Source organism: Dendroctonus ponderosae, unplaced genomic scaffold (genome assembly GCF_020466585.1).
Source record: "Dendroctonus ponderosae isolate FM_Combo_2020 unplaced genomic scaffold, Dpon_F_20191213v2 Dpon_F_20191213_1, whole genome shotgun sequence".
Lineage (NCBI taxonomy): Eukaryota > Metazoa > Arthropoda > Insecta > Coleoptera > Curculionidae > Dendroctonus > Dendroctonus ponderosae.
The window spans coordinates 45,286,166-45,306,953 of NW_026017110.1; the positions used below are offsets into that span (position 1 = coordinate 45,286,166).

The 20,788-nt window shown below is 36.6% G+C and overlaps 2 protein-coding genes across 2 annotated transcripts in view; both read right to left on the reverse strand.

The window, feature by feature from the left end:
* LOC109533923 (lipase member K) overlaps positions 1 to 4,284 on the reverse strand; it is a 6,345-nt gene extending 2,061 nt beyond the window's left edge. Inside the window, exons 1-5 of the mRNA XM_048670732.1 lie at positions 3,935 to 4,284; positions 3,727 to 3,841; positions 3,420 to 3,669; positions 2,905 to 3,057; positions 2,628 to 2,852 (exon numbers count right to left, since the gene is read on the reverse strand). Of these exons, the coding sequence (XP_048526689.1) occupies positions 2,628 to 2,852; positions 2,905 to 3,057; positions 3,420 to 3,669; positions 3,727 to 3,841; positions 3,935 to 4,046 (855 nt within the window). The 5' untranslated portion in view covers positions 4,047 to 4,284. The remainder of the gene's footprint in view (positions 1 to 2,627; positions 2,853 to 2,904; positions 3,058 to 3,419; positions 3,670 to 3,726; positions 3,842 to 3,934) is intronic.
* Positions 4,285 to 12,620: 8,336 nt separating this feature from the next.
* LOC109535310 (lipase 3) overlaps positions 12,621 to 20,788 on the reverse strand; it is a gene marked incomplete in the record, with an annotated part of 16,975 nt that continues 8,807 nt past the window's right edge. The window contains 4 exon segments of the mRNA XM_048670636.1: positions 12,621 to 13,144; positions 13,194 to 13,418; positions 19,995 to 20,147; positions 20,206 to 20,455. Coding sequence (XP_048526593.1) covers positions 12,935 to 13,144; positions 13,194 to 13,418; positions 19,995 to 20,147; positions 20,206 to 20,455 — 838 coding nt within the window.

A 20,788-nucleotide genomic window follows, 5' to 3' on the forward strand; every position in this document is an offset into this window, starting at 1 on the left:
CTTTTAAACGTGAAAAACTTTCGTTGGACGAATTTTCTTGTAAACTTTATATTTACTGAGATATCGCACTTTGACGCACTAATGAGCAACCCTGTATAAAAACATTAACAAGAAGCAAGTTATTTTTGTGTCAAGTTTCGTTTTTCCACCGTCGTCAGGAATTGCTGTGAAAATTTTCGAATGTTCGATGTTTGTTTCAAACTTTCCGTCACAAGCTCAAACTGAATAGAAAAATGCCGGAAAGTTGCAATTTACCGCTATCGTGAGAACTTTGACGAGATATGTTTGGAACTGGGTAACGCTTCAAGAATAAATGTGTAGATTCAAATATAAAATCTGGAGATTCGAAGCAGCAGCAGCAGCAGACCAGCAGCTAAAAGACCAGTTTGAGAATAATATTAGGGACAAGAATATAGTTTATTTTATTCATGTTGAATATTCCAATTTTTCACCTTCATCAGCAATTTCTATCCAACTTTTCGAATATGTAATAACAAAATAAATAACTATTAGCCGAATTGTCCATGTATGATTTAAAATTTGCATCTGAAACTCGTATTCCGCGAAAAATTAGCCTAAACTTTAGCAAGAAATAAAGATTTTTGTTTCATAAGTCCTGAGCGCTTCAATTTGCGCTCGTATTAAATATCCAGAGACAATTCTGGACACTAGATAATTATTTAACAGAAAATGTGCCGATTCATGTATAAAAATATCGAATAAAAATTAAGGCAGGAACTTGAATATTGAAAAAAGCAAAATCCGAAAAGGGCTCGTGTACGATTTTGTTCGAGTATTTATTATCAAATTTCGAAAAAAAAAATCTAAATGCATTTTAAAACTTAAAATTGTTTTGCAACAACTGATTTAGTCAGAAAATTTAAGAAACTATCACCAGAACAAAGAATGTTGATTTGATATGTACGGAAAGTTTCAATTCACGGCTCTCATCACGCATTTCAGAGAAAATTCGAGACATTTTTTAATTATCATTAAACAAATTATATCTTCTTAAAAAGTAAAAAGTACAACGTAAAGCCGTTTCTGATCGATTCTTAATTGTGATTGTGATCTTGATAAATAGTGTCGATTTATGTACAACCACCAATTCAATTAAAAGGCCAATTATGCTGTAAATTTTGGAATATTTGTTGTCGAAATTTTATGAGGTAAAATATTTTATTTATCAGTCAATTTATGTTACAAAATTTTCATTTCAAGCCTAAATTTGGCGGAATTTTACAGTAACTTTCATCATTTATTATCACATTTATTATCGATTTGCTCTATGAAAAAGTGTCGATTTATATTTGAAAATTATATATTATATAAAAAATATCTCATGTGAAAGCGAAAACTGCTCAGTAAAAAGCATCGTTTTGAAGCAAGTGGAAAATAAATCTTCAGAAGAATTGAATACTGAAAATGTTGTATAAAAACAGAGTATAGTCAGTGTTAGCGAACATTTGAGATTACTTTTAAGTTTGCGTTCTTGAATACTGTGTCGATGGTTCCCAAGATACAAAGTGTTAAAGTTTAAAAAATATTGATATTTTTCCTTTAACTCTTACAGTTTATGAGATATTTTGCTCAAATTTTTCACGCACGCTACTGCCTTTAGCCTCTTTACGCGTAAGTAAGCTAACTGGGCGCTAAAATCTACAAGGTATTTTTTTCTAAAGGTTACTCCCTTTTTACCTAAAAAAAAACCTTTATTACTAATGCGATATCATAAATCAGGTGTAGTTTCAAGATACGTTTAATATATAAATTATTTTAAAGTCCTCACAGAAAAAAAATCACACTTACTGAAATCCGGCGTCCGCGGTGGTCAGCGTTGATTAATTTCGACACTGTAGATTCAAAAATTCACAAACGTGAAGAAAGTTTTCGTAGGGAAATGCTGAGGCGCACCATTGTAAAGGCAATTGTAAAGGCAAATTTTCAGGAATTTTGAATCACCGCGTATATTGATTTGTGCTCAACTGATATTTCTTGCCGGCGGTTAAAGTAACCCTAACTGCAGCGGCTGATTGATGAAGTCGTACTGAGGGCAATACTGAGCACCAATGACTTTCATCGTTTTTAGCTGAATATGAACAAGCACCACCATTAAGCAGAGAATGTAATTTGAAGGTTTAGCGCATGTTTCCTTTCATCCCGAACTATCAAAAAAAAGTACCCATCAAGCAATTGTTGGCGAAACGTTATATGTCTACCGTTCTATCGAGTGTTTTCACCAGAAAGCGTCTTCTTACCACACTGTTGGAATATGCGGAGGAAGTAGTTGAGCTGAAATTTTAAGTACTTTATACAGCTGGTGGGAAGATTTTTTTGTTTTACACTGCATTAGAATATTAGACGATATACACCAGCTTTGCTTGGTCCTACTCATTTTTTGGATTAAAATTGATGCTGAAGAACTTTTATTAAAGTCTGTGATGATGTGATATTTCCATTGAAAATGTATTTATCAATATGATTTATCACCTGTCACTTACAAACCTAGCTGAAACCAGCTGAAACTGTTGTATGGTTCATGTGCATTATTAGGCAAAATAACTTTCGTAAATATAGTCTTACATCCTTACATATAGCGGTTTGAAAAGGTGACTAAATATACTTACGGCTTCAGGTGTGGCCCAATCTTGTGTACTATAAACGATGTAAGTAGGAACTTCGATGCGCGAAACATCCAAAAATGGTGCCTTCGATGACCCGTACTTTTGCCAGTTTACCTGAGGTGGGTAATTGTATTTCCGGAAGTTTCCCAGCACCAGATCCGCCGCGTGGTTCAAAATCTGGATTGATGTTCCTCCAGGAAGCTGCCTAAAGTAAACCGGAACAATTTCCTAAAAACGACCATTCAGTCAATTGGGACATTGTGAAAAAGCGAATATTTACTGGCCCAAAATCCGCCTTGGGTCCATAAAATAAATTGTAGAGCTGCATGCAGAGTCGCATTAAAGGCGGTGATTCCATGCAAGGGGCGGTCAGTCTTGCCAGTTCTTGGGCTTCTGATACGATACGGTCAAGTCTAAGATCGCGAACAGTATCCTGAAATTTCTGTTTCGTTAGCACATGAATTGGCGGATTAATCGCTTGTCAAAGGTCAAAGTATGCATATAAGAAAAACCGCAGCTGCGGTATATGATAAGCAATTATTTTGTTCACTGTTAGTTGACGGTGAATGTCTTGTGCCCCTAAAGTAGATTGCTAACATGATATTAATCATGATATAAGGGTTTAGACAAAGCCTTTTCGCAACGGGCACTTTTTATTCTAAACTTTCTTTCCGAACTAAGGAAATCGATTTTTTTATACCAAGACTGATCCACTACCAAGTGAAACTTGTTATAAAAGTGGAATTATTTTCTCAAACTTAGCACCATTATCTGCAACACCGTTGCGCAACTTACCACAACCCAGTTTCCAAACGGAGCAAACACCTTGTAAGGCGAAATCATGTTTTTAAGCGTATAGGCCGGACATAAAAGCACAAACATCTTGATAATGGTTTTGGCCTCATCTGGAAGCTCGCTGGCATACATAAGAGCAAATGTGGTTCCCAAAGAATGCCCGATGTAGATGATCTTGCTATCTGGTTTGCTGTGCGCCAGAATTGTATGGAAAATAGCCGGAAGATCAATGAGGGCTACATCATCCATACTGCAAGTAGTTAATTTCTCCCAATCCATACGAGGGCTAACGGTGCAAAAATGTTACCTAGTTTCCCAAAATTTCTGATCGCGAGTGGTCAGATTCACGTGTTCTTCTGATGGATAAGTACCTCGATAATTTCCGAGCCACACATCGTAACCGGCGTCCCAAAGCACAAAAGCTGAAAAATACCAAGCCTTCATTATTATTCCAACGGCCTTAAGAATAAATAAATTTGCCTGGTTAATTGGCAATTAGCCAATTAGTCATTTACCCAATGAGTCTTTCTGAAGAGCCAAAAAGTTGTTGCATGTGGCCACAAGACCGTGCTGTAAATATACTGGGTGTTTCTTGGCGTGTGGATTTCGGCTGCCATCGTTTGGCATGTGGAATAATGTTAGGATATATCCATCTTTAGTAACCACCCTGTAAGTTTGCACTGGATAGCCGAGGTGATGGATAATTTCTGGCTGGAAATATAGAAGAGAACCGGTTCAACGACTGAAAATGCTATACATGTAGCCGAGGCGTTAGCATTGAGATCTGTAGGACCACAAAAGAAGCGAACACACTTTTAGAAATATTTTAAAGAAACCGACATTTTTTGTAGTTTCGTTTCGCTTTTGCGTTTCAATAGGAAAATAAAGTTGAAGATAGCAGATGTGGGACAATTATCAAAACGTCACTATTCAATTATTTTGCTATTTTAACCTTGAAGAAGACCCCAATATAGGTCTAAACGTCAGCAAATAATTGAATAGTGACGTTTTTATCATTGTCCGACACCTGCTATCTTCAACTTAATTTTTTGTAGTTTTATTGAAACTGGTCATTGCTGACCAACCATTCATTTACATCTAAAATTTTTTGTTCATAATTGTTTTATAAATAATCAATTTATTTACATTGCGCTACATCTGGGTGTTGACGAGTCAACCGAGGGGGGAGTTATGGAGCTTCGTTGTTAGCCCTGCCATACCGCGAGTTCAAAGGGTTTGCTGCTTTCGAGGCGTCTTGAAATCTGGTTGTTGGGAAGTGCTTCTGGATTATCGGTCTGTATGGGACAATTTTTGTATTGAGACGTTGCAATCTGTTTTATGGAGATTTTGCAGTAGCCAAATATGGCAACGGCTAGCGCATCCCATCAATTGAATGCCACACATCCAAATAGGTTTAAGAATTTGGTTTTAAACTAATAGCTTGTTGTCGATGGAAGTCCGCGATTTTTGAACAAGTATCCAGTAGAGCTGCCTGAAGCGGATCTGCAGTTCTGCAAGTTTGAATTTGCTGTGCTCGACCCATTTAGCTTTAGCGTCAAGGTTCATGCCAAGATATTTTGTTGTGTTTTCATAACGGATTATATTTCCATTTATTATTAACCTCTTTGGATTCGAAATTATTTTGTTGGTGAAATTCACATGTACTGCATTCTGATCGTTAAGTTTTATCCGCCATCTCTTCGTCCAACATTCCACTAAGTCATTGGATCTTTGTAGAAACAACGTAGATTCTTCATCAGTTTTCAGTCTGATTTGCGATTCACGCTGAACAATTTGTTTGTTATGTAAGATTTAATAAAGTTGACGAATTGCACTGACAATACTTTTTTACGTTTGTACAGTAAGCCTTCATGCAAGACTTTATTGAATGTTTACTACACATCCAGAAATATCACTAAACACACCTCTTCTTGTTCCAGAGCTTTCTATATGATGTTCACTAGACGATAAACTTGCTCTATTGTTGAGTGTCTGCTTAAATCCATACTGCTGATTCGGCAGTAAGACTCTTTTCTTCAATAATTGATTTCAATCGATTGAAAAATATTTTTTCAAATAGTTTTAACATGATAGGCACCAAAGGAATCGGTATGTAAGATTTTATTTCTGTAGTTCTCCCCAGGCTTTAAAATCATTATCATTTCTGCCATTTTCCAATGAGCCGCGATCGTCCTTTCGTAGGTAACTTATTTAAGACTAGTCCAGTGAGGAGACCGCATCCTGGTGATTTTTTCAGGTTGAGGTGTATTTCAGCCCTCGTTGTGGAGGGCACTCATTTGAGCCCATTGCCGCATCATTCGGATTGAAGATATTTTGTAGGTGAGTAGCAAAAATATCGGCTTTTTCCTGATCAGTTTTATCGCACGATCTCTGGTTGCTTCACAATTTCGTCCAAGTTTAATTCCATATTTCACCTGATTCCTCACTTCCATCGGGCAGTTAAATCCGTTGGTTTTGATGGGTGACTGTTTTGATGTTGGCCCAAACCCTTTGTTATATTAATTCAATAAAATGATCCACTGTTTTATCGAGCTGGTCATTTGAGGAAAGTGGGTGCAGGGGGTTTATCTACGTTAGATTAAATTTTCTGGAATCTAGCATTTGCTTGAGTGTTCTAATTTGTTTCTGTTGCAAGTAGGAGGATTGTTGCGAGGAAGAGGATTGCTCCTATTTCTGTATTTAAAGCATTTTTTGAAATATTTTAAATTCATTTCTGAGCTTACCTAAAGAGAAGTTTTTTTAATAATGTCCACATCATTATAACACATTTTTGCTTTCTAGAAAATTGTTCCATCAAATCTGCTATTTTTCTTTGTCGGCCTACTATTCTCTTTTTAATTTCTTTGGATGGTTGACATCTGCGACCGTAAAATTTGCAGCATTTTTCCAAAATCGTTTTTAGCATTTTATTAACAAAAACTGTAAGCTGTTTAAGGCCGCTAAACGAAGGCTAATTTCTGGTACGACCGGTACGATTTGAAGTTTAGTTATACAATTATATATACTTTTGCTATACATCCAGAAAGATCACTAAACACAACTCGTCTCGTTCCAGAGGTTTTTCTATGATGTTCATTAGACGATGAACTTGATCTATTATTGAGTGTCTGCTCAAATCCATACTGGTGATTGGGTAGTAGATTCTTTTCTATACTAACTGATTTCAATCGTGTGAGGAATATTTTTGACATGATAGGCAGCAAAGAAATCGGTCTGCAGCTTTTTTCCGGACTTTAAAACCATTATCATCTCTGCGATTTTCCAATGAGCCCGGACACGCATCAGTATAAATGTTGCGTTGACGAACACTAGTAACATTTTTAGTCCTTTCGTATTTAACTTATTTAACACCAGTCCAGTGATGACATCGTATCCGGGGTTTTTTTTCCGGTTGAGGTTGTATATAAGCTCTCGTTTGAGCTGTCATCATTTTTTATTTGTGCAGTTTTCTACAGATAGAAGTTTGTACTTTCATCCGCTGCTAGATTTTCAAAAATCGGATGAATATTTTAATTTTTCGAGATTCGGAGTTAAACTTGGTTTTTATCGCACCATCTCTGGTTGCTTGCCAATTTCGTCCACGTTTAATTTTATGTTTTATCTGATTCTTCACTTCCATCGGGTAGTTAAATCCGGGGGTTTTATGGGTGGGGTTTGTTGTTGTATTAATTCAGTAAAATTAGCCACTATTTCGTCAAGCTGGTCATTTGTTGTAAGAGGCTGGAGGGGTTTATCAGCTTTATATTAACTTTTCTGGAATCCAACATTAGCTTGAGTGCCACAATTTTTTCTGTTGCAAGTAGGAGGATTGTCGCGAGGAAGAGGATTGTTCCTCTTTCTGTTTTAAATTTTTTTTTCAAATACTTAATAAAAATAAATTAATTTCTGAGCTTCGCTAAAGAGATGTTTTTTAATAATTCTAACATTATTATAACACATTTTTTCTTTATAGAAAATTGTTCCATAAAATCTGGTATTTTTCTTTGCCGGCCCCCTATCCTCCCTTTAATTTCTTTGGATGGTTGAAATCTGCGACCGTAAAATTTACAGTATTTTTCCGAAATCATTTTTAACATTTTATTAACAAAAATTGTAAGCAGTTTAAGGCCGCTAAACGAAAGTTAATTGCTGGTACGACCGGTACTATTTGAATTTTAGTTACAATTAAATATACATTTAGTTAGAAATAAATATTAAATAACACTTCTCGATACCATTAAATATTGATCAAGTTTTTGTCATCAATCATAAAATCTTAATGAACCTTTTAAAATGTATCGACTATTTTGAGCGTTTACAATATTCAAAAGAACAACTTTTATTAAATTCAAGTTTGTTAAGCATAAAAACGAGTAATTTTGCTTTGCATTTAGCTTATTAGAATCAGAGAAGTTTAGAAAATTAAATTTTTAAGTTGAGGCGCTATATTAAAAGAATATTTAGCTAATGATAATATACAGAGTGGTCGGTATCACATCTAGTCGAAACTGCCGGCGGTTAACGCCATGGCTGACAGTATCAAAATTGAAGCTCGAAACAAAAGGGGTTTTTGGCTTGATGTCTGGAAGACTTTTTTCCCTTAATGAATGCCCCTCCAATAAAACAAAACTGCCACTTTTAGATCATCGCCTCACGTTGTCAGGCGAACGATTAATTCCGCAAATATCCATGTCTAAGCCCAGGTAATGGATCAATGCGTGAACACTTGGACCATAGACAAAGGAGCACCAATGCCGAACACCGGGCAGGACAGGGTCTATTGTTCCATTTGCCCATGCTTGTCAAAAATTATCAATATTGAAATAAATTTTATCTATCTATCTATCTGTGAATATACAGAGTGGCTAAAAATTATGGTTTATGTTCGTTTCTGTCTAATTCTATTATTTATTTCATTGTTAGGTGCATTAATACGATTAATTCTTATTAAGTTTTCTGCTCACAAATCCCGCAATATACTGTGTAACATCTTTTAAATATATACAGGGTGATTCAAAATTGGCGTCATTCCTCTGGAGGTGTTGTCTGGCGCTGTTGTAGGAGTACATAAAAAATAATAAAATAAATTAATTGTTTTCAAAAACTGAGAAATTTGCAAAACACTATATCAGAAATACGGCAATGTTTTTCAAGGTAATCTGCCTTATTGACATTGCGCAAATACCTTTGGCTTCGTAATTATTTAAAACTCCGGTAACCATGGAATTATACAGACTGGCAATAAGATAGACAAGGATAAACGGTAAATTCAACAAGATTTGTTGAATTTGTTGAAGAAATGTCAACCTGTTCTCATAACCTCGAATATTGGTGTTTATAAATAAACCCCACAACACCAAAGATTTGAATGGTTCACTCGAAACAAGCTAGTGCTTGTGTAATCTCCTTATTACCCACTCTTATCAAGCAGCTTCTCGTATTCAGTTAATTAACTCCTGCACCATTTGTATCTCCTTGTACTGTGTGTATCGTACAAACGTGGTAGGAATGTAGCCCTCGGTATTTATTTGGTGCTTGGGAAAGTGTCAGTTGTTTCCGAACATCTATCGTCCACTATCTTCCTGGAACCACTCTCCTCGTCCTTTGTTGGCTTGAGTTCTTTCAGGTTCTGCTATCTTAGTGTAGCATTTCCCCTGAACTAATCGCATATCCGCAAATTCGTGACAGGAAATTCAAAGTAAGTCACAGTTTGACAAATTATTGTTAAAATTCACACGATCTACCTGTAACTATCTGTTAATGACAAATAATATAATTGCCCCTGTGCCTTTTCATCAAAAAATTGTAGAAGAGAACTTTTTTGATATCAGAAATTTTCGTAATTTGAAGCAAAGATCGTAGTTTTTCTTTTTGAATGCTTAATTATTCCAATATGCTACCAAATTAAACATGGAACCATCTTCAACTGTTAATATCTACTAGAAATTTTTGAAAAAATAATTTTCAGTTCTTTTCGCGTACTTCCCAAGGGAGCCTCTATCACCCCTTAAAAGGAATGACGCCAATTTGGAATCACCCTGTATAATTAGTAATGTTGTTGTAATTACAAATAAAACTCTTATTAGGAACTAAACTAGATTTCTTCGGATAGGTCAAAATCTTCCTCGAGAGAATCCAAATTATTTTTCTTATAATTTACCCTGATATTTAAAATCAATGTGCCAAGTCATTAAAATACATTGTACAAGGTGGGCCACTAAGAGAGGTGGTCGGCCGTACCTCACAAACTATTAATCGTAACGATTTCAAGGAAAAAAATATAGAAGTAAAGTGGCTCAGGCAAATGGCCGGAAATAACTTTCAAATTTGCAAAATGGTCGCTAGAGGGTGAAATTGCAATAGTAAATTATAAATACGGATTTTTATCGGTTTCAGATGGGACTGTTGTATCACTTTTGAAGGGCATAGTGCGTTTCATCAAAGGCAAAAGGGTTGAATTTTACCATTAGATTATTTTCAAGACATTAAATTTGTCATAGTTATGTGAATGGTTAACTCTTCTCTTATCTATGGGTTAACAGCCCTCAGTTTGGCAAATCATTTTTTCGGAAACCAGTGAAGCTGCATGTTTACTGTCGATTGCTATTGTAGATTTTCAAGAATTTTTAATTTAGCTTTTCATTCCTACCGGTTAGGCTCTGCGAAAAACATAACATGCACCTAGTTTTACAACCACTACTTGGTCAGCATTTCGTTCAGCCAAACCCATAAATAATATTACCAGTTAAACACTGAAAGAAAACTCGATTTCAAAGTTTCTTATTCGATTCTGAGAGAGTTGTATATTTTTTTGCGAAAAACTAGCCTTGCTGGCAACGCTGTCTGGGGATGCCTAAGATTAGCGTATCCGCGTATAGAAAAAAGCGGACATCAAAATTCCATCGCAGCTTATTGTCCTGTAGTCTAAAGAAATACTCTTGTTTTTGAATTTTTTCACTTATTTTAATTAATATGCCTATAAACTTCAAGGCGTATACAAATAAAAAAGTGTTCTTTGTTTCCGAAAAACATGTAATTTAGGTTCTAAAGGGTTTGGAATTGTATAGTAAATGTTTGATGTTTAAATAAATGCCTTGCTAAACACAATTGAAGAACTGAGAACGTCATTGGCAACTATAAATATTAACTGAATGCACATGTTCGATTTTCCTTGAATCCATGAGGCGTTTTTCCTAAATATTTAATATGGAACGTTTTCGCTAACGACGACTTCTTGCTCGGAATCATCTAAATGGTACTTTCGCATCCGTCATTTGAATTTTAAACAATGAATTCGATTTTCTTGCATTGAATTATTGAACATCTCAAATATCGTACATCAGGAAAAGTTCAACTTTAGGCTATCGGTGTACTTACCGCCACATAATCAGCACCCAAATCATACCAGCAGTTTGAATTATTCTTTATCGTGTAGTAATCCTCGAAAGTTGGACACACGTTGTTCTTCTCCATGTCACCCATGGAACCCTCAAGGGCCGCAAGCACAAAAAATGCAATAACCGACCCACCGATCATGTTTCGTGTAAATGGCCACTTAAATGGGCGAATAGTGCAGTTTCCTTCTTGAAATTGATACCATGGTCTAGGTTCTTGCAGGACCTTGACTATCTGCATTCAATTCACCCGGATTGTTAAAAATTATGACTCGTGCCTTGGGTTATTGGTATCGGTGCCTAGCCAGTAACGGAGTTTAATGTAAAAAAAATGTTTGCAGCTCCTGTTTGTGTTCTGTTGTAGCAGTGCTTTTGATTCTTCAAGTAGCTCTTCTGCAGAAATTTGAACTTCGATTTACAACCCTCAGTGCTCAATTAATTGCCTGCAGCCTGTATGAGTTATTTCGTATTTAGCGTACCGGAAAGTTTGCCTAATTTCTGTAGCAAATATTTCGAGGATATCAGAACGATATGAACTCAGAATCTGAGAGATCGCTGACTTATCAGCGTTTTTGATTCCGGTCCTGTTGCTTTCAAATGCATTTAAATAGGTTGCGGAACTGCAAATTAGAATGCGTAAATGGAGCAATTTTGCATGTAATTGGTGCGGTATGAAGGTACACTCGTTTCTTTTACATTCCGTGGACTTTCCAAGCCAATGGTTTTAGACTGGGTTCAGGGAATTGCCTCGTGCTAAATTCTCGCCTTTTCAGGATGTGCATTGTAACTCCCATTTTCTATTTTTGTGATTTTCGCTGCTTTGGAATTAGAGAATTTTAAAAAGCAGCTTTTTTCAAAATAATTTGCTAGGTCAATATTACGTAAATACCTGCCTAGAGAAATACCAAAATTATGCCGGTTCCGTTTATTCGGTATATTATCTTCTTCTTTCCCTTAGCCATCTGACTACGTCGTCGGTTTGGCACCTTATTTTTATGTCTGTATTTCTTTGCCTATCTTTTAGTGTGTCTTGGTGCGTGTCTTGTTATTGCTCTTAGGGTCTTCGTCTCAGTTGTTCTTAACCCTGCGGTACCCGCATCAAATTCTGAAACGCGAGTCCCGTATCGGTCTCCCAGACCGAATCTGCTGTGGGACAAAACTCTCTTATTTATAATCAATACAATAACTATAACTACGATTATATAGTCAATCAATACAGAAGACTCATAATACATTGTTCAAACTTACTTTGATAATGTTTCAGATTATAAAAAAATTGTACGTCAAAATGCTGTACCAAAATCTAAAATAAAATACAACGTAATTCACTTATCCATTTGAGCATTTGCACTGATAATCAAAGGCAGACTCTAGGAAGGTATGATGAGGAGTGATGAGAAGATTAATGAGCGATGGTGCCTTCGATCGGTCTGTCAGAACGCATGCGTGTACTGCAGGGTAAAAATCCTCCTTGTTACTGAAGTTTCAGCTCTTGTTGCCGCCCCATGGGCACTACCGACCGTACATATACTTTGTATATTATCATGTTAAGTTTATCATAAGTCAACATTCTGGTTAGTTTTCTGGTTATGGGCACATAACTCCCAAAAGTTTCTTYAGAKAAATTCCTGTCGAAAAGGAAATAACTTCCAGAAGAGCAATTTTTATTTCTAGAAACTCAACTAAAACTAATYTTCATAGTAMTTCTAACACTCRTTTTATATTGAGAATTTCCATTAATTGTTTTAAAGTAAACTGTAATAAAAGTTTTGCAGGTATCTGGAAGTGGGGAATAAGCAACTGAAAATACTTTGCKAAAGCATTTATTAGAAWTAACAAAATAATTGGCGATATATCACAAAAACTATTGCTAGATAAAAACATCCASAATAATATGACATACAAAACCTTCTAGAACTAAGTTRCCTATCGATCCTTATTTGCATGGCAGTCCAGTTATCAGCRCAATGGCKGTTATTTTCCTTCACAATTTGTTACAGTGGACAAATAAAGCCAAAAAGATGCTAATATCAACATCACTCGTGACTTGTCAGCAACCAACTTCAACGTACTTAAATTGAGCAATATGTTCCACAAACACAATCGCCTACAGTTTATTATTCACTGTTCCTCTTGGGGATTTGGTGTGGTTCTGTTTCCAGCTCGCCGTTTCGCTAGGAACTTGTCTATAATCTCCATTAAGGGCTTGTTGACCAGCTCATCGGCATTTCTCCCGAAAAAGAAGTCATTATGATTGAAGTTCAGCTTTTCCACCCCATAAATGCCCGCCCTGATTGCTTGAGGCAGTTGCTTGTAAAGCTCCAGGGCGTCCTAGAATTAAAACATTGCAACCCTATATAAATAAATCCAGATTCCCCACCTGTTTGGTAGTAGCCCAGTCGCTTCTGGCATAAATGAGGAAAATTGGCACAGTGATTTTACTGATGTCATAGTCCGGTGGGGTTTTGCTGCCGTAGAGAAACCGATTTTTTCCAGGCCCATAGTCGTATTTCCGGAAATTGCCTTTGGTGGACTCTCGCAGGAAAGTCAACGTTTTCAAAGAAGTCCCGCCGGGCAGCTGGTTAAAATAAACTGGAAGTGTTTCCTGCAAGCACCGGTTATTTCGTCAATCAGTTAGAAACTGAATACTTTTTTTCAACGTTTAAGTGCGATATGGATATTCCGAAACCAAAGTGAAAATTTCATTTGTCAACTACTAAGGAATGGTTGACGCAATATTAAAGAGGCAGCTTCATGATGCACAAACATATTTTTTACTACCAAAAACATATAATTTTCATGAAATCTAAGTTAATGAATAAGTTTTTCAAATTCCCAATAAGTACTGATAATTTAGCTTTTAAAAATGCTCACTTTTACAAAACCCAAAATATTTGAGAAATCGTAAGTTTTGAGTAATATAAACCTTGATGGATCTTACATTATTTTTTTCGTAGACACTAATGGGACAATAATATGCACGGCATCCACTTCCAAATCGATGCAATTTTTGGTTCAATCTAATTATTGGGACGCCCTATAATGTGCAATGTAATTCAAAAATGTATGCCGGTAATTCCATATTAGTATCATAAATAATAATCGCTTCTGCTGATGTTACACTACGCAGGTTTGACCGATTTATTGTCCAAAAACGCAGGCCAATTATTGAGGGTCACCAGATATTAGCGAAAAGCTTCGAACTGCGACGGTCAATCGTACGATTTGTTGCGGACGTAGGCATGTTGAAAATTGTTGCGAATGGTGCAAGTTTTCTACGAATTTTAGCGGTTATTTGTTGTTTGCTAAGTGCGTAATGACGATTTTGCGACTGTCGAAGAAAAAGGACAAGAAATTAGGAGAAATAAAAAACAAGAAAAACAAATAACGAGCATTTCAATTAAACAATAATTTGGATCATGACTCATCTGCTATGAACCCGACCTCGTTTCTAACAGATAACAAGAGAAATAAAGTGTTGGAATTTATGTTCGTTTTAATAAAATTGCACCAATTTATTGCGAGAACCATATCCAAGTGCAAAATCGATGACCTTCAAAAATTGGCACTGTATACTGGCGTAATTTATTTGCGTTACACATTAAAATGTGTAGTGCAATCTCGGAAAAGTATTACCTACAATCTTCCGTGCCGTATAAACTAAAAAATTCTGAATATACAGGGTGGCTCACGGTTGGTGGGACGTTAGACGTATACCGGCAACACGACTTGGAATTGTTCTGAAAATTTGGCTACTCAGGAATGCTACTTTGACGCTTATAAATCAGGAACATCAACTTTGCTTTTTTTAAATGCCTCACGCTGTATAGGCATAACGTTGCTTTGAAATTTACATTTAATTTAAAATCTTTGTTTCTCATACTTTTGTTTGCTCATCTCTAACTCTTTCCGAGTATTTTCCCAATTTTTTACTCACAACAGCTCTAATTTCATCTTTTTCTGTGTAGTTTAGAAAATCCTTTCTATTTCTGGTGTAGCATGCATACTGTGTATTTAGTTTTATACTTGTGCAGAAGTTTCTTGTGATACACAATCGTAAAAACTTAGTGTTTTGATAACTAGATCAAAGCGGGAAAATATCGTCTTTTTTTATTAGAACACACCAAGAATACTACAAGTTTTGACTCTGGGTTCAAATCCTATAAATTGTTTAAAAAATCAATTTGATACAGTTTAATATTAAGTATTGAGCACCTACCAGTCGTCTCGTCAATTATGGCTGAGACGAGTGGAAGGTGTTATGAATCCTAAAGTTGGTTTTGTTGAAATATTAGAATGAATTTCATTCTAGTTTTATCGTAAGCAGCAGCTTTAAAAATTTTAATAATCTTTTTGAACTTTTTTAATCGAAAAAACTTCAACATTTAAGAATTTTACGTAACACCTTTCTCCATTTCCGAATTAAAATTTTTCATAGCATATAAAATGAACGTTTAATAATTGAAGGAGGTTTGTTAAGCTTTCGGGATTTGTCTTCGATCACAGGATAATTTTTTGGATATTTTATCCTAAAATCAACGATGGATCGGAGCAAACTTCCAGGATCTTGCCTTTTATCTTTGGCAACCCCTCCGATTTCTTAAATACTTTCTTTAAATTTCACATTTTGGACAATTTTACATTTGGATGTTTCTTTATCTTCTTCGTCGTTTTATAAGGTTTTTGCCGTTGAGACCGGTTATAAGATTCATGTTTCTTGTGGGCGACCTTCTTGTTGATCTTTTGCCAAGGACTGTCCGTACCAAAGTGAGTCTCTCAAGACCATTTCTTCTTACCACATGACCAAAGAATTTATGTATTTTCTCCGCTACCAGAATGCCCAATCTCTTCTTAATTTTGAGTTGATCCAGAATAGATTGGTTCGTTCTTTCCTCAGTCCATGACACTCTCAGCATTCTTTGCCAACAAATCTTTCGCGTATCCGTTTATTTAAAGTCCAGTGTTCTGATCCTTATAGAAGACCAAGAACCCCAAGCTCCTAACTAATCTCATTTTGGTGTTAAGGGATATGTGATGGCTTTTTCATACCTTGGTTAATTTGGTTATGGCCTCTTTAGCTTTTCCGCTTCTTATCTTTATCTACTCGCTTGCACCGCCCTTGCTCGAGATTGTGGTGGCAAGATATATGAAAGCGTCAACTATCCCAACGTTGTTTGCCCTTTTTACTTCAGGTCTGTTATTATTTTGACTATCAATTATCATTCTTTTAGTTCTCTTTCTGTTTATCTGCAGGCCTACTTCTCTGCTTGTTTTTTTTTACTTTTCATTTAAGATTGATCAATTTTTCTTCTGATGCAACAGTCAGAGTCGTATCATCGGCTTAGCGCAAGTGGCAGATTTTGATACCGTCAATGGTGATTCCTCCCTGCCAGTCATCTAGCGCTTTCCTCATGATTCACTCGCCACAGATGYATGCTACAGAGTAGTGGGCTTAGTATACCACCCTGCCTGACTCYTTTACTCCGTCTTAATGAGTTGGTCAAATCTCTCTCTACTYTGACGTATGGTGTGATGTTGTATAAATTGTCTATTAACGAASTGGTGTGGTGCACCCGTTTCTGTTAAAACCGACTTTAAATTTTGTTTTCGTATGCARTCAAMTGCTTTGGAGTAAYYTGTSAAGCATAARTAGGTAGGMACATTGAATTCCGTCGATTTTTTKATTATTTGTCGGAKGTTTAGTRTCTTTTCTGTAGAGSAGGTAAGGCTTTATGCGTCCCGATATTWTCTTTGACATGACGTTGCTAGCGTGTGGAATAAGAGATATTGTTCTGTGGYTGTCGCATATATCTTTTGATTCTTTCTTGTGTATTGGCACATATGCAGAGTTCGCCCAGGTATCAGGGCTAGTGTCGGTGTCCAATATCATTTGACATATCTTTTAAAATGGTTCAACTSCTATACCCTCGAGTGCAGCCAGCATTTTAGCAACCACGCCGTCCTCTCCAGACSACTTGTTGGATTTAAACTTGCTAACTTCTGCCCTCACTTCTTTTCTCAGAATGGGAAGTTCTTCTTTGTTGCACRTTATACGTTGAGTGCAACTTTCTGAGTTTCCCGTGTCGTCCATCAATTTCTCKCAATAGTTTTCCATCGCTCCCTTACCTGTGCTCCGTCTGTTTGTCAATRGTTTACCATCTTTTGCCMAGGACCTTAAGTTGAACGTGCGTGTAATTTGATTGACYGCGATTTGAAGACCGCTTCTTTATAGTGACTTTCTTAAATGATGTTTATTAACTATAATTTTCTTAATCTACCGACAAACTACAAATTCATCATCAACCGTAATCCATTTTATACCATCACGAATCTTTTCGCTTAAAACACTTTTTTCTTATTTTCCACATCCAAGTGCAACATCCAACACTTATATTGCGGTATTGCTGAGGAGATAAAATCTGTTCATTGTTCCTGAACACCTATTCCTAGTGACCAAAGTCTCTATCGGAATCTAAATATGTGCCGCCGACTTCAGAAAGTCAGTTATGGTATTTTACTTTTAAAGCGCGTGTGACTATCAAAATATGTTATAAAAGAAGTTTGTGCCAAATTGACTGTACTGGCCACTGAAGCAAAATCTATATATCCTTAAACATTTTACACAGTGGTCATGGATGACTTTAATGCGAAAGTTGGTCGGAGGGCTATAGAATATATTATCGGAGAATTTGGCTTGGAGGACAGGAACGAGAGAGGTGGACGACTGTTAGAATTCTGCCAAGAAAAGAGGTTTTTTTATTATGAACGCTTGGTTCAGGCTCCCACCCAGGTGCTTCTACACGTCGAAATCGCCGCAAGACGGACACAATGATCGGACTATACGAAACGAGATCGACTTTGTAATAATCAATCGTCGCTTCCGAAACAGTGTTACAGCTGTGAAATAATACTATGGAGCAGATAGAAATACAGGCCACATTTTGTTCTGCTTCACGTTATGAGTGAAGCTGAGAAAATTACGAATATGAAAGACACCATAGTGAAGGGTATACTTGCTATTGAAATGAACAACAAGATAATATAAAATCAATATACAACGAAAGTAACAAAATGTCGTCAATATGGGACAGATATAGGTAATTACTTCCATTATTCGAACAGCGACGGATCTATTACCACGCTAGAAAAGAGCAGCTAAGCAAAGAATAGGCTCTAAGAAGAAGAATAGAGAGAAATACCTGGAAATACATAAGAAAATCCATAAACGTAAAATGTATCCATAGACGTGAAACGACCAAATGGACGCCAAGGACGGATGGTTCAAACTCTCTTGTCATGAAATAGAAGAACAGCAAAACAAACATGATGACTTTAATCCACACAGAAAACTTAAAGCCACAGCTGGAATGCGAACTCCAGTGAGAAAATCATAACCGATCTAGATCTGAGTTGCAGAAAGCGAAAGAACTATGTGTCCAATCTCTGTGAGGACACGGACCGTGGCGAGCAACAAGCAGGGCAGAAGTTGAGCAAGCCTTAGTCAAGCAAGGTCAGAAACAAGCAAAAAACAACAAGGCACTTGGGCCGAATCAGGTCCCTGCCGATTTACTTTAATTGTTGGATAAGGTTAGCATCCTATACTTAACTACAATTTTCAACCAAATTTAAAATATTGGGCAGATACCTCAGCACTCGTTAGAATCCCTTTTCATTACAAATCTGAAAAAGAGTAAACTTTGCAATTGTAAGGATTTCAGACTGATAGGCCTGATGAGTCACACGCTTAAGAATCTGCCATGTATTCTTCAAAACGTCATGCACGCATGATGTAATGCGGAATAATTCTTTGTATTTCGGAATGGACTGAAAACTGGCGAAACCTTATTCGGTATGTGGGTTATTCTCCAAAAGTGCTGTGAATGCCGAAATAACGTTTATGTATAGTTTCTAGACTTGGAGAAGGATTTTGATCGGGTGCTCTAATATATGGAGTCTGTAGCACTGGACAATTACGACTTTAGACTACTGAAATACCTATACTAACATCAAGTAGCCACCGTTTGGAAAGATCTAAATACCTCTTCAAGTAAAATTCCAATTAAACGAAGATTACGTCAGAGATTTGTTTTGTCGCCTGCACTGTTCAATGTATATTCTGAGCAAATATTTTGTGAGGCGATGGATGGCGTAACGGCGGGTATAAGAATGGGAGGAGAAATCATAAATAACATTGGATATTCCAGCGATACCGCCATCGTGGCTCAAATTCTAACAGACCTCCAGACACAGTACATGCATCAAATCATCGACGATGACCCAGGATGTTCAAATATCTTGATTGTGGACTGAATGCAAGGGGAGAATCCGATGAAAAAACCTTAACTGGAATTGGAATACCTCACAAAAAATGTCTGATTGAAGAAAAAAGATTGTCTGCAGAATATCAGCGGACAGAAAGATATTCTGCAGAATGACATGATAAGAGCCAACGTCTGAACCCAGACACGGCGCTCCACGAAGAAGAAGAAAACAGTCCATATATCCCCAATTAGCCTACTATTCACTCCAGGCCTGTAAGAACGCCTTTTGATTCTTTGCGTGTAATTACATAAATTCCTGTTCCATTTTCAAAATCTGAAGGCCTTATGTGCTCATTACACATTCATTCATAATTTTCTGTACTAAACTCGTAACATGATTCATCCTTCCAAATCTCCTAATTTAGAGGCTACATTGTCTTCTAGATGCCAGGCGTCGCAAAATATGCACATAACACATTTAGTTTTGTATAAATTATTTTTTTCCGTAATGACCACCTTTTTCCACTAGCCTCTTTAGTTCTATCAGAATTTTTCACCCAAAGGTTCTTGCGTGGTAGGTCGCCCCAACGCATAACGGAAATGAATATTGTTTATTTAATAGATTCACGGCGTAACAACATTGTGGTGCTCTAATTTTAAAGAGGTTAACTCTTAACACATCTTGTGAGGTTGAGCAGTTTGGCAGTGTGCGAGTAAGAAAGAACGAGAACTAATCTAAACGCAAGGCACGCGAGTATGAAAGTCCTGAAAAAAATCTAACAGTTAGTTCCAAAATAAAAGTTGTAATTTTTCCAATTTTCTTCGCCTCAAACCGGTGCTTTGTGTTCGGGAAGCCTACGAACATTTTATCACAGCAAATGCGTTGAAGATCTATAAAAAAAGAAAAGAATTTCACTTACAGGAGCAATTTCAGTAAGAGGTCCAATAAACATATTGACCATTGCAACACAGCCCATCATAATCACTGGCGACGCCATGCATGTGGGTCGTGTTAATCTCCTAGAGTGTCCCCTGGATACTATCTGGACCACGTTCAAAGCCCCAGTGATTTCCTGGCATTCACAATTTTAAAATCCCTCTGCTAGTGCACTTTAAAAGCATTACACTTACCAAGGCCGGGTAGAAGAGTGGAAAGAACATACGGTAAGGACTACGCATGTGGGTCATTTTATAGGCGGGACCTACAAAAATGAAGAGCGACACTAAGCTTTCGGCAAAAGCCGGTCGTTCTGAGGCAAACATCATGGCTACTGAAGACGCTAAAGAATGGCCAATATAAACTGTCTTTCCTTTAGCACCTGAGTGGTATTGGACCAGCTGAAGCATAGCTGGAACATCGTACTTGGCGATTTCATCCACACTGCAATCATATATGACATCAAGCTGGAGTCCTAGTTTCTATACTAGTGTCAATTTTCTAAAATTCTTATATCCACATTTCTAACAATCACATTAATATTTAAACGAACTATTAATATTTACCTTAAATCAAAATAAAATACATAACAGGAATGAAATAACTGCAAGTAGTTACAAATTAATAGGATAGTTTAGGTTAAACATTCTGTGTTTTAACGGCTTTTTCATTAAGCAACGGTCCTGAAGAGTTACGCGTTTCCGGATATTTTTTCTAATAAATTTCTTATAATATATTGTAACGGAAATGGCCTGGGGTACTCACGTTTGGAATGGG